The 15,528-nt window shown below is 32.9% G+C and overlaps 1 protein-coding gene across 1 annotated transcript in view; it reads left to right on the top strand.

Annotated features, from left to right (window-relative positions):
- LOC126881080 (protein suex-1-like) overlaps positions 1 to 12,387 on the top strand; it is a 41,040-nt gene extending 28,653 nt beyond the window's left edge. The window contains exon 4 of the mRNA XM_050645119.1: positions 12,210 to 12,387. Coding sequence (XP_050501076.1) covers positions 12,210 to 12,223 — 14 coding nt within the window. The 3' untranslated portion in view covers positions 12,224 to 12,387. The remainder of the gene's footprint in view (positions 1 to 12,209) is intronic.
- Positions 12,388 to 15,528: the final 3,141 nt, after the last annotated feature.

The following is a 15,528-nucleotide window of genomic DNA, read 5'->3' as shown; positions in this document are numbered from 1 at the left end:
ATCTATACTAATAAACTTTACTGATAATGCGTATACTATGGCTGCTTTTCTAGATGTCTCTTCTGCATTCGATAGCGTTAATTTGGACATTATGTATAAAAAAACTAGTAGACATTGGTTTTCCCATCAACTTAGCTAGATTTCTGAGGACACTGTACACTAATAGATGGACGGTTTTAAAAATCAACAATTCCATCTCCACTCCACGTCTTACAAATATAGGACTACCACAGGGTAGCATATTAAGTCCAATGTTATATATTTTATATAATATTGATTTAGAAAATTGTATTAATAGCACAACAAAGATTATTCAATATGCTGATGATGTAGTAGTTTACACATCCCACAAATCATTAGATATATGTAAAAATAATTTTAATGTCTCAATTAAGGCTGTTCTTAATCACTATCAAAATATTGGATTAGCAATATCAGAATCTAAAACAGAAATTTGCATTTTCTCCAGAAATCGTCAAATTTCACAAGGTCATTTGGCAGTAGGTCAAATTCAATATCCTATTAAAAATTGTATAAAATATCTCGGTACTTATTTGGATAGAAAACTTCTATGGAAGAATCACATGCATCATATCATAAAAAAGTCTGAAATGCAATGAATATTCTAAGAGCCTTTTGTAGAACTAATTGGGGTGCCGATCCAAATATATCACTTTTATTTTACCGTACTATGATTCGTCCTATTTTCGATTACAGTTGTCATCTGTATGGAACTGCTGCAAACACACATTTGAATAAATTAGAAATACAAAAAAAATAAATGTCTTCGACTTTGTCTTGGATAGTTGAAGTCTACACCCGTTAATATAATGGAAGTTGAGGCGATAGAACCACCCCTGGAATTTCGACGACAGTTTTTAAGTGATAAATTTATTACTAGAACCGTAGGAAAAAATACAAACTATCTGCAGGATATACATAAGTTATTAATTTTAGATCTAACTCATAAATATTGGACAAAGAAAAAATGTCCCCTTCTTGTAGATAGTTACTTGAAAATATCTCAATACCGAAGTACTTTCTATACTTATGAAAATCAAGTTTCACCTATGTATTCCCATGTATTAGAAGAAATTTTCTCAAAACAAATTAATACTTTTTTTATGGATATTAATTTAAATCCAGCCGTTTTTCAATCAACTTCATAAATGGCCACATTATCAGTTTTACTATACAGATGGATCCAAAGTACAAAACAAAGTATGATGTGCAATAATCAATATTCAAAGCGGATTTAAAAAATTATTCAAATTGCCTTGTGAATCATCGATATACACCGCTGAAATAATAGCGATACTTTTTGCTTTAAGACACATATTTAGTAACGAACCCTATAGCTGCATAATATTTACAGACAGTAAGAGTGCCGTTGATAGACTAACTAACGTACATAAGTACCAACAACTCAATCATATAGAACTGGAAATTATGACTCTTTATAATAAAATTGCAAATTTAGGAAAAAACATCATTATATCATGGATAAATAGACACGCGGGCATTAGGGGTAACGAAATAGTAGACAGGCTAGCCAAATCCGCCCTAGAAATAGGCGAAGAACTTCCCATGAACTTACTACCCATTTCGGATATTGATATTATTAGTAGACGACACCAAAAAGAAAATTGGCAAAGATATTATCGAAACACGAGAACTGGTAGTAATTACAAACAAATGCGACCTGAAATTCCCATTAAAAGATGGTTTCATTCTGTATCAAATCGCCATTTCATAAGAGTTATAAATAGATTGAGATGTAATCATGCCCTTACCCCCCTTCATATGTACAGTTTGGGTCTCACAGAGTCACCTAACTGTGAGTGTGGAAAAGAAGGTAATCTACTACATATTCTCCTCGAATGTTCATATCAATCAGTAAATATAAACAAATTTTATGATAATCTTAATATATTAAAAATTCCACTTCCCGTCTACCTGAACAATTTGATATTTTCTGAAGATATTAATATATTAAAAACAATTTACGAACATATCAAAAACTGTAAATATAGATTGTAGCAATAAAATTTACCCTGTATTTAAGAAATTTTGTTAAAACAAAGCAGGCATGTTTGTTAAAACAAAACAGACATGTTTGTTTTGTTGTTATTTTGTTTTAAATCCTGTAGATTTAAGTAATTATTGTATATTATAATTGAAAAAAGAAAAGAACAAAAAAAAAAGAGAAAAAGAAAAGAAAAAAAAAGAAAAAAAAAAACAAAAAAAAAATAAAAAAAAGCAAAAAAAAGAAAAAAACTAAGAAGATGTAAACCTCCGCGAGGCTGAATCGGGTTTACGTCTTAGCGTAGTAAAAAAAACAATTTATAAAAAATAACAATAAAAAAATTAATAAAAAACAAATTAACAATATAAAAAATATGCAAAAAAAATACAAAAAAAAAATAAAAATTTACAAAAAAAAATGAACAACCAAAACATAGTTTTATTTAGATAATAATTGTAGATAATAATGTTAGTTTGTTATGTATTTAGGGTTAGAAATACAGAAAAAATTCCTCTGATTGAAAAATCAAATTTTTTTTTGTTTGTTTTTAAAATAACAAAATGTCTGGCTAATTGGCTCGGCCAAGGCCATCAAATTCACGCAAAAAAAATAGGAAATGACCTAGCCTAACCTAACCTGACACTACATAAATTCGAATATATATATTTCTACAAGGCCATTTAACACTACAAATTTAATACTATTTAGTATCAAATGTAGGGGAAGTAGAAATAGGACAGTAAATCAATATAATAATATTTTTTATCTTTATAATTGTCATAAGTTTTGAACTAAATTTTACGTCGTGTCGTGTCATCTACCATAATACAAAATCAACTGACTAACTGGCGATGAAACGGACGGCGATGAAACGGACGGCGATGAAATGGACTGGCGATGAACTGGCGGCGATGAATCGGCGGCAATGAAACGTCCCATTCCGTGTTTATCTGTATGACCGTTATATAGTAACATACCAGGGCAGCGTACCCAGCTACTAGGTATATGAAGCAACAAGAGGCCCGGAGACTTCTCGTCGATGGCGAATTAGGTGAACTGCGAATCAAAACTTTTTAGAAGCTATTGGACGATGTTAGGAATAACGTTTTATTATCATCTAGAGTTTAGCCTTGCAAAACACCGTTTCATTTTAACCCGGCGTTGGTATACTCTAGTATGACATACTCCACATAAAGTTAATGACACAGTGTGAATCTATCCTTAGTGCTTGTTGCACCACTGGTATTCTATCCTCCAGTTATAAATCGTAGATACCGTTAGAGTACAATAAATTGTACGAGGACTTCATTTTTAGCCGTGACTGTGCAGCTAAACTATTGTGGGGTGTGTCATACCCCAGTGACCTACTAACGACGTGACTCAAATCGGTAATATTGTTCTTCGTAAATCAGTAATATTGTACGGCTTCTGAAAGAGTACAATCTGACTGCAGTATGTAATGTGAATAAAAAAAAATAAACGAGAAATGCCTCCAAATATGCTAGCACTTAGAGATACGGAGAAAGAAGTTCGAAGTTCGCTTTTTAAACAGACATTTCTCTTGTCTCTTATATTCTTAAGAAAGGAAAAAAAATGTTCTGCTTTTCTCTACGATAATAAAATAGATATAAATACAGGGGAACTACAAAAGCCTGAAATAATAAGTTTCTATAACTTCACGAAGGCAGGAGTGGACGTTGTTCATGAGCTGTCGGAAACATAATATGTTTCACGAAGCAGTAGAAGATGGCCCCGTACATTGTTTTATTCCCTTCTAAACACCGCTGCTTTAAACGCCTTGGTGATCTGGAGATTAAATGAAACAGGTACAACTATCACCCGTCGAAAATTTTGAAAGAACTGGTAATTTCACTTACAAGTTCCAGAGGCAAGAAAATCCGCGCATTCGAAGAGAAGTTCGTGGAAAAAGCTAGCAGAAACTGGCAGAAGGATCTAAGAAAAGTGTTCAACCTCAAGGTGAAAGTAATATCTATTAAATAGCACAAATTTTCACGACGATGTTATGTGTATTCCAGGAAATCCAACAGGAAGTAATTTTGTCAAACATGCAGTCGTTTTGTTTGCATGGACCATTGTAGCCATATTTACGACGAATATCAGGCCTCCGACAGCACTTAGAATATCTTTTTTCTAAGATTATTGTTAATGTTTTTTTTATTTGAAGCTTTTTTCTTTAGCAGTTTTTTGGTTAAGCTCAATATACAGGGCGAGGCATTAGTGTGACGAAGTCCAATTACTCGTTTGTCGTAATAGATACGAAAAAAAGTTTTTTTTTTTTTTTTTTTTTGGTTTATTGGTTTTGGGAAGAACCCGTTTTGCCACGAAAATTTATAACATTTAAAAGTCTATACATATAACTGAACAAAATTTGGTACAAATACAATTTTTACAAATCTGTACATATAAATACAGTAACTGAATACAATTATTTGGTACAAATACAGTTTTTACAAATCTATACATATATATTTAATACCTAACTGAATACAATTTGGATTGGTTGATACAGACCTAAAAGTTGAGGAAATTATAAGCGTCTCCTCGTACGACCCAAAAAGTTACAAAAAATAGCTCTTACTTCGGGATTATGGATGCACTCCAGCATAATGGAAAGATAATTTTGAGGAAACGGGATTTTTAATTTAGTTAATTCCGCAATAAGGTAAGAGGTGGCATTAGAATTATGACTGCATTGAAAAATCCAGTGATTAAAGTCGTCAAAACTGTCACTGCAGTCACAGAGGGGGGATGTGGCCAATTTCATCTTATAAAGCTTGGAGTTGACTGCTCCGTGTCCAAAGAGGCACCTAATGTATTTGGTGTTAATTTTTCTATTGGGATGGCTTCTTTTAGCAAGCTTTGTAGAAGGAAGTGTTGGAAAAAGCGTGCAGTACTGAAATGCATTGTTAGATCTAATTGTTGTCCATTTGTCTGCCCATTTAGTTCTTAAGTTTTGCTTACATATAGATAATGCGTCTTGTAGCGTTAATTCGGGGGCTTGTTTGCCATCAGTGATAGCTCTTTTTGCCAGTTTGTCAGCTGTTTCGTTTCCCGTTATGGAGGAATGCCCTTTGGCCCATATGAAGAATGTATTTATCTGTTTATAATCTAAGGCTCTTAAGGTTGTCAAAATTTCCACGATTATTGAGTTATTGTATATGGAGGTAACCGGGTACACCAGAGCTGATAAAACAGATTTCGAATCCGATATTATAGCCAAGTTTGACAAGGGTAGCAGTGAATTGTTTGCCCAATCCAAAGCCTTAAATATAGCAAGTGCCTCTGCTGTAAAGGTTGTAGAGTTTTTGTTTAGTTTAAACAACAAACTTTCGTTTGTGTTTTCCCTGTACACTGCACATCCTGTTCCAGTAGGGGATTTGGATCCGTCTGTAAAAAATTTATGTACATTACCTAATTTCTCTAATTCTATTTGCATATATATGTTATTAATTGCTGGGTTATCATTATATTCTGGAAAAATAATATTTGGTTGTGTAAGACATATATCGAATTTAGCCGTGAAGAACGGCAAACCAGAATCATCACGTAGTTCGATGTTTGAGACTGTTGCAAATGCATCAGCTAGAGGGGGACAGTTTCTGTTGTGCCAGTATTTATTAGTGTAGCTATATGCAGTTAAGATGCCTAAATTTTTAATAAGGTCGTTGTGTGTAAATCGTTTTTGTTTAACGACGAATTTTTCAGCTAGTAACTGTCGTCGAAGTTGCATGGGGGGTTCGCCACACTCTGCAAGGAGAGCAGCTGTGGGAGTGGATTTAAATGCACCAAGAACAATGCGTAGAGCCTTGAACTGTACCCTATCTATTTGTGAAAGTCTGGAATTAGTGGCTGATCCATACAAGAAACAACCATAATCTAGGATAGATCGAGTGTACGCTCGGTAGAAAATCAAGTTAATGTTAGGGTCAGCGCCCCAATGATATCTGTTAATTGCTCTTAGGATATTAAGACTTTTTTCACTTTTCTTAATGCATCTTGATATGTGATCGGACCAGGTCAGTTTGCAATCAAATGTGATACCCAAATATGTGTATGTTTTGCAAACAGGTATAGTGTGATTTTGAATTGTAAGGCTATTAAGTTCTGGCAATTGGTGTCTGGTAAAAAATACAATAGCAGATTTATGAGGTGATATTTCAAATCCCTGTTCAGGAAAGTATTTAAAGCAGCAATGTACTATATACTTAAGATTACTAACACATTGAGAGTAGTTTTTATGAGTAGTGTATATAGAAAAATCGTCAGCATATTGTAAAATTCTTGCGTTCATACCAAGGTTGTGAACATCGAGGGTATAGATATTAAATAGAAGCGGGCTCAACACCGACCCCTGTGGCAGACCCGAGTTAACCTCTCTAGGACCTAGAGTATTTGTATTGCATTTTATAAAGATCTGTCGTCTGAGGAACATATTAATAAGAACAAATGCAAATTGTGGTGGTATATGGATGTATGTTAACTTTTCATATAAACAATCCAACAGCACACTTTCATAAGCACTAGAGATATCTAAAAATAAGGCAGCTGAATAATGGTTTTCTGAAAAAGCCAACTGAATTTCCGTTGCAAGATTGGCTGCACAGTCGAGAGTACCTTTACCTCGCCGAAAACCAAACTGGGATTGGGGGAGGATGTTATTATTTTCTAACCACCATTCTAATCTGAGTTTGATAATTCTTTCCAAAGTTTTTAATACACAAGACATTAGAGAAATGGGTCGCAGAGCTTTGTTGTCACTGGCCTTAGGAATAGGAATAATTAGACACTGTTTTAGTGAGGGGTAATCCGTATCTCCTGAAAGTATATTGTTATATATTTTGCAAAGAAAGTGTTTCGCCGAGTCAGGGAGCTTTTTAATCATCATATAATTGATGCCATCTAAGCCTGGAGCAGTAAGTTTTGACGATTTGATATTAAGTTCTAACTCTCTTAGTGTAACTGGGGCTAGAAGAGAATGATCATGATTACTGGTGGGTGTGTAGTGAATGTAAGGACTAACAAAACTTGGAGCCAATTTATGAAAAAGTATTTCCGCCTCATTTTCTTCACATGGTTGGATATCATTTTTCTTCTTTTGAAATCTATTAATCCGGCGCCAAATTTCCGAGGGATTTGAATTCCTATTGAGTTGAGTACAATAGTCTGCCCAAGCCTGTTTGGCTTTAAATTTGAAGGTTCTTTTGCAGAGCGCATCTATTTTTTTTACATTGATATAATTTGAAGTTATCATATTGCGCTTGTACGTTTTGTAAGCTTCCTTCCTTTGGGTAACTAACTGTTGACATTCCTCATCCCACCAAGGGGGATGAGGAGCCTTTTTAGGAGAGAAGGGGTAAGTTTTTTTAAGAGCTGAATCCGCCGAGGATGTCATTGAATTGGTGATAAAGTTAATCATTTCGTTAGTATTGTTGAAAAGCGGAATCTCGGAGAAATCTTTATCAATTTTTGTTTGAAACAATGCCCAATCAGCTTCTCGCATAGACCATTTATGAATGGGGGTAATATTAATATTATCAATTCTGAGTTGTTGTAACACAAATGTGATAGCATAATGGTCAGAGCCATACGTATCTGCTTTAACAGACCAAGAGAATTGTGAGCTAAAGTTGGACGAAATGAGGGTAAGATCAACACATGATGGAGGAGAGCCAGGGGCAGATACTCTGGTAGGAGATCCGTCATTTGCAATGATAAAGTTGTCGAAGTATTCTAAAGCTTCCATGAGTATGTTACCGCTATGATCATTGTTTATAGAGCCCCAGGCTCCATGATGGGCGTTAAAGTCGCCACCAATAATAAAATTATGCGGAATTTGTTGAAAAAGAGAAACATAGTCGTTCACTGTGACTGCAATGCTACCTGGACGATAAATACTAACCACAGATATTTTGGTGCCATTGACATCAATATCAATGCCACAAACTTCAATATTTTTATTAAATGTTTGGTTGAATACTATATTATTGTATTTAATATTATTAGAGATAATTATGCTAACACCTCCACCTCGTTTATTACGTCTATCTTTTCTAACAATATTAAATCCCTGTAAGGACATTTCATACTTAGGTTTGTACCAAGTTTCCGAAATAAGAGCTATATCAAAGTGTTCTTCTGTAAAAAGTTGCGTAATAGAGTTTTTATTAGAGTACGCTGATCTAGCGTTCCACTGGACAATTTTTAAACCGGCCATATCAGGTAAAGAAATGTTTAATCACGCTGTTAATTATATTTTCTACATCTTGTATAGAGGGAACTGAACTATTAATCGCAGGGTTTCGAGCAGGAATGTCTGAAAAGAAATTATTGATTGAATCCTTCAAAGTAGTAGCGAATTCATTTTTAAGATGTTCATCGTTATTTTTAGATACATTTTTATTATAGTTTCCGAACTGGAATACGGGGCTAGCACAAAAGCTAAATTCGCTTGGAGCGGTAATAAGCGTAGGAGACGATGGGTGTATTTTTCGTTTTTTTCTAGTAGAAGCTGCAGTATTTGAAATATTTGCAATGGAAGGCAAATGTTTTGATGAGCTTTGAGCAATATTGGAATAGGTATTTGGCCTGGAAACTAATGAAGGGAATTCAGTAGTGGATGACAGTAACGGAGCAAATCTGTTTTTTTGAACAATACTAGTGTAGGCAGGATTGTCAATAACTTTTTCGGCCTCTTTGAAAGAAATATTAAGGTGTGCCATTGCTTCCTTAGTTCGTTTTTGTTTTTTATACTCTGAACAATCTCGATTTGTCGAGTTGTGTGAATTAGAGTTACAAAAAATGCAGAAGTTATCACATTGAGTGCATTCGTTATCATTTTCTTTGCCGCAGTTTCGGCATTTCTTTTTTCCTTTACATTGAGATGCAGAGTGACCGTAACGAAGACAATTGTAACACTGCATAACAGGATGAACGTACGTGTCTACAGGACATCTCACTTTATTTATATAAATAAATTGGGGAATTTTGTTCCCTGCAAATGTGACAATTATCATTTGACGGGGGATTTTTTCAATCACTCCGTCTTTTATTACTTTTCGAAACATTCTTTGCACCTTACGAACAGAACACTCTGATTTTATAACTTTAACAAGATCATTTTCAGTCAGATATGTATCGACCGATCTCACAATACCTTTTTTTTCAGTTAAATGTGAGGGGATATAAGCTATCAGTTTATTGTCTTTGAATACCGAATTTTCCACTAATTTGTTCGCAACTAACCCTGAATTAACTTCAATTTTAAGTCTATTACGACCCACGCTACTAATTTCTAAGATCGATTTTTCGTATTCCGAAAGTGCTAACAGTTTTTCACCAAGTCTCATTGGATGCAATCTTCCCACATTCAAAACTTCGTGTTCCACAAAAATTAAGTACGGACCTGTATCTCTTGACGTAAATCGATTATTAATGGAAATATCGCGTTTGAAAGACTGGTTTGGCTGGTCTAAATTACTTGCTGTTGTTGTTAATGAGCTTTTATTGTTATCATTATCTGCTGGAAAAACTTGATTTTTGTCCCCTGTTGCAATATTATTCTTATCGGCTTCTGTAAATCCGCGAAAACCATCTTGATTAATATTTACATTTGAATCGTCGAGTTCCATGCCATCCAGAACCCTGATATCCTCGATTCTTATATTTGAAGATCGCGGCGGCTTCCCGCCGCCAGGTGAAGTTCCCGACATCCGTCCCAGACAGATGTCGGATTTTTAAGTATAATTTCCCAGGATAAATTAAGTAATGAATCGACTTACTTGTAGAAATCCAAAAAACTTAACCAAATAAATGAGTAAAAGGTAAACAAACTGTGTATTTTTTGCGGCAATTAGTGAATCGACTTTTAAATCAAACACGTCTAATCACTAAGAGACTTGACAGACAACTGAAAAAAAAAAAAAAAAAAAAAAAAAAAAGTTATAAAGATAAAAATTGGACCCCGGATAGGACCATAATTTAAAAACATTTTCAGATATACAGGTCAACCCGTATTGACAGGGCGACATAAAATTCTGTTTTTTTAAATGGAGCACCCTATATATTTTTACATTTTTGGATTCTCCTCGATCTCTTCTTTCTTAAAATATAGGGTTTTGTAATATTATACGGGGTAACTTAAAAAATAATTACGTCTTTTTGTTAATTTCGTAGCAATATTCACACCCTGTAGAATTGTAGTGATTTGACATCAAAAAAAAATATATTTATGTTCAAAGGATTTTTGACATAGTCTATTGTTTTTAAACAATAATAATATAGCGAAATGTTAAATGGTTAAGATTGTTGGTGCCTAAAATATTAATAAAAACATACAATATTCTACCTAGTTGGCTATGACACTAAATTTGTTTAAACATTTGACATTATACTATTTTTATAGTTCCAGTTGCTTTATTACCATTACTAATATGAATTTTTCTAATGAGGAACTGATCACTATGGTTTTTGTGCTAGTAGAGTATAACAAAAATGAGCTACTAGCAATAAAAATTTATCATCAGCAATTCCCTAACAGACGACAACCACGAAGAGAAACTTTTGAAATTATATTAAAATGGTTTTAACAGACTAGATATTTCGATTATAAGAACGGTCGTACTAATATGCAGATCCTCAGTGCCACTAAGGATTATATTTAATTCCTTTTTTTTTTAATTTACAATAGTTTTTATTCGATCAGATTTATCGTGATCCAAGTGTCCAGTCCATTAAAACTGAAATTTTCAAAAGTTTCTCTTCTGGGTTGTCGTCTATCGGGGAATTGCTAATGAAAAATTCTTATTGCTAATAGAAAATGTTTGTTATACTCCACTAGCACAAAAACCATAGTAATCAGTTCCTCATTAGAAAAATTCATATACGTAATGGTAACAAAGCAAGTGGAACTATAAAAATAGTATAATCTCAAATTTTTAAGCAAATTTAGTGTTATAGCCAACTAGGTAGAATATTGTATGTTTTTATTAATATTTTAGTTTTATATATTATTATAATATTTAATATATATAATTATTTATAATATTTATTATAATATTTATTAATATTAATAAATTAAGGATCGGTCTAGATTAATTTGTATTCATTTAAAAAAATATTTTTGATTTATTATTTTCACGGCCAACCTAATTAAATTTCACGTAATTTTTGTTGGAATTAATATTTGGCTTAAAGAATCACGAATATGTAACTCAAAAATTAAGGCAGATACGTATAGGGAATGCTTAAGAAACAAAAAAGTACCATAATACCATAGTACCATTACAATACTAAAATACAGGGTGTCCCATTTAAGAAAACACAGAAAATACGCATTCTGAGTTTCAACCAACCCTGTATACTACAATTAAACGTTTCGTTATATTAAGAATGTTTAACAATAGTAGACTATATTAAAAATCGTATGAACATAAATAAAAATTTTGATGTCAAATCACTACAATTCTACTGGCTGTGAAAGTTGTTACGAAATTAACAAAAAAACGTAATTATCTTTTAAACTACCTCGTCTAATATTACAAAACCCTATCTTTTATGAAATAAGGCATCAAGGAGAATCCAAAACTGTAGAAATATACAGCGTGTTCTATTAAAAAAAAAAAAAACATAAGTTTGTGTCACCCTGTCAATACGGATGACCCTGTATATTTGAAAATATTTTTTAGTTATGGTTCTGTCTGTACCCCAAATTTTACCCAAATAACTTTTTTTCGTATCTCTTACGACAAACGAGTATTGGACTTTGTCACACTAATGGCTCACCCTGTATAACAAAATATTATGAAATATTATATTTTCAACAATTTTTTATTTTGGGTACGTCATACCCCACAGTAAAAATGATGTCACTGCCCTCCACCGTATACCAGCGCCGCGCGCCGGGTTAATTATTATAACGTCTTATCTCAATGTAAAGAGCTTAAAATATGTTATTTTGTAAGGGTAAACAACTGTAGATGTATTGTCGGAATAAAAGGTTATTTCTTATTTATGTACCGTGGAATAGTTTCCAGTAAGCTTAGATCAGCAGTACCTAATTCACCATCGAAGAGAGGATTTTCCTCCTGATTTCTTGTCGTTTCACAAATAGTTTGTTTTTTACACTTGTAATATACTCTTAATTTATATTTATTTTTATTTACAGGTGGTTGGTGGTGATTACCAAGGCACATTTAGTAAATAGATGTAAATTTGTAAAATATGTACACTTTATATAACTAGTTATATCCAGGCCATATTGATATTAATTAATTTTTAACATAATATATAGTGTGTAATAGACTGTATCTTTAATAATAAAAAACAAAAATTCGAAAATTGTCTTCCTACGTATTTTATTATTTCAGACTCAATTCACCTGCGAGAATGGAGATTGGATTATTATCAATCTGGTGTTTATGAAGTATTATTCAAACGTCTCAGAAAATCGCCAAATGGTCACTTTATTTCTACTATTTCATAATTTAGAGTTGTCTTGAAAGTTGATACTAAAATAACACATAACGAAGAAAAAACAATATTCCTTAAAAAAACAGAGCACTTTAAACCAGATGCCTTTTAAACAAGTGCGGTCTTCCAATCGGAGGTTGGCTAGCATCATCACTATCTTTACTCTATCTACCACTGCTCTGAAGAGTTCTATAGAACTGAATTTAAACCAGTCCTTATATTTTTCAACCATGACACTCTCCTTCTTGTATACCTACTCCTTCCTCCTCTTATCTTTTGCTGTATTATCAGTCTTAGCATTTCATACCGCTGTCCCCTCATTACGTGTCCCAGATATTGTAACATTCTTATAGTCTAAGAGCTAGTGAACCCTCCGACTAACGGTCGTCCTGTAAGGCTAGACATTTTTCTAGTGATAATTCATAGCACACCAAGGCTAAAAACCATGACCTGGCAGGCCTCAGTGGTGCACGTGTATCTACCAGGTGAATCGAAAAGTGCAAATTTAGGGGGTAAAATAAACTTTCTCCTGTAAGGTTTAAATTTAAGTATGTGTTTGAGTAAGTCATTCAGAAGAAATGTGTACAATGACAGGCGATTCTGAAGAGCATAAGACCTTGCCAGGCGAGGGGAAACATTAGGGGTTTTTCCTAAAATTATTCTTTTTGCATCGAACAAATTTGTTTTAGGTTTTTTGAAACATTCCAAACAGAAAACGTCTTTAGTGATTTTCCTCGTAAGTTAATAGTTTTTGTTATATAAGCGATTCAAAATTTTGAAAATTGCGAAATCGGCCATTTTTAACCCTAAATCGGACATTTATCTAAAAATTTCAATGTTGCCAAGATACGTAGATATTTTTTAAACATTGATTGATGAAATCCCGAAGAGTTTTTTGCAATAAAATATCGAAAACCCCTTTGTTTTTTAATTGCTAATCAAGCAGGTGCGACACTGTAGTATAAGTGAGTAGGGCTTACAATACCGAACTAAAATCTGAATACCGGTATTTGATATTTGAAATTTGAAATATCGGGATACCGGTATTAAAACCGGTATTATTAATAAAAAATTTACTAGTTATATTTTTACGTACCTCAGTTGTTATATTGACTTGTTTACAAATAATACAGTCTCTTCCAACGAAAATTTGACCCCCAGAAACTCAGAAACCAAGAGCTTCTTCAAAATTTAAGAAAACACGTCAGTTTATATTAGATGGGGGACGAATTTTCGTGCAAAATCCATGCCTTCATGTGTAATTTCCTACTGCCCCGCATCAACCCTCACTTTTTTTTTTAAATAGCAAGTATGGTCGAGCGGCACATCATTTGAAAGGTAATTTTTTTCTCTTCACGACACTCGTTTTTTTAATTTACGTAATATGTTTCAAGATAATTTTGTACTTAACAAATTTATTATAAACTAGTTAAATCCAAAATTATCTTTATAGTTATTCCGCAAATTAAAAAAAATAAGAGGGTCGTGTAGAGCAAAAAAAAAATACCTTTCAAATGATGTGCCACTCGACTACGTTTGCTGTTAAAAAAACTGGGTTGATGCAGGGCAGTAGGGGGTTACATTTGAGGGTATGAATTTTGCATGAAAATTCGTCCCACTTCCAATACAAATTGACATATCTTTTAAATTGTGAAGAATCTCTTGGTTTATGAGTTGCAGGGGGGGGGAGGGAGGTCATATTTTCTTTGGAACACACTGTATATGAAATCTAATAAATTTTGTTTGACAATCTAATTTTAGCGCTGTTTCTTTACCTAATTGTTCTCTCACGTACTTTTGTAAATATTTATCATTTTTAAAAGGTGAACTTTTAAATTTTTTCACTACTTTCCGAATTTCTCGATGGTACCATACTCTGCTCGGTACAGTCAGAAAAATGAAAGAATACCCAAAAACGAACATGTAAAACACACTGTATTTTCCTGTCACTGTGTCACAAAGAAAATTGTCCAGTGCAAGTACATGTAACAATAATTATTACATGTACTTGCGCTGGCCAATTTTTTGTGTGACATGGTGACAGGAAAATACAGCGTGTTTTACATGTTCGTTCATGGGTATTCTTTCATTTTTCCGACTGTATGTGTAATAAATATGCCTGATAATTTTAATACAACGAAATTGTTTGTTTATCTTCAAAAATATTTCTTGTAATTAATTAATATTATTTTAAATTAGATTTATATTATGCATAAATTAAATTTTTATCAACTAGTGTAATACCAAAATACCGGTATTTTTACATCAATACCGGTTTTTAATACCGGACAGTATTCGGGATCCAGGAATCCCGGTATTGTAAGCCCTATAAGTGAGGACGTTTGAGTTTGCATAAATTCATTATCTCGAGAATGGGCAAATTTCAAGAGAAATCCTCAGACAGGTCGATTTTTATTTTTAAATTAGGACTTTTTGGCATATATATAATACTAGTGACGTTATCCATCTGAGCGTGATGACGTAATCGATGATTTTTTTTAAATGAGAGTAGGGGTTGTGTGATAGCTCATTTGAAAGGTTATTGAATTTTCTATTCACTAATATAAAGATTGATATAATTATTTATACAGGGTGTACAAAAAATTTGTTTTATTAAATTAACTTTGATTAAATTTGACAAATAGAAGAAAAATTTTTTTTGTACACCCTGTATAAATAATTATGTTAATGTTTATATTAGTGAATAGAGAACTAAATAACCTTTCAAATGAGCTATCACACAACCCCTACTTTTATTTAAAAAAATCATCGATTACGTCATCACGCCCATATGGATGACGTCACTAGTATTATATATATGCCAAAAAGTCCTAATTCAAAAATAAAAATCGACCTGTCTGAGGATTTCTCTCGAAATTTGCCCATTCTCGAGATAATGAATTTATGCAAACTCAAACGTCCTCACTTATACTACAGTGTCGCACACGCTTGATTAGCAATTAAAAAAACAAAGGGGTTTTCGATATTTTATTGCAAAAACTCTTCTAGATTTC

This window comes from Diabrotica virgifera, chromosome 1 (genome assembly GCF_917563875.1).
Source record: "Diabrotica virgifera virgifera chromosome 1, PGI_DIABVI_V3a".
In the NCBI taxonomy this organism is placed as follows: domain Eukaryota; kingdom Metazoa; phylum Arthropoda; class Insecta; order Coleoptera; family Chrysomelidae; genus Diabrotica; species Diabrotica virgifera.
Note: the sequence above shows the minus strand (reverse complement) of the source record. Positions and strands in the feature narration are given on the sequence as shown.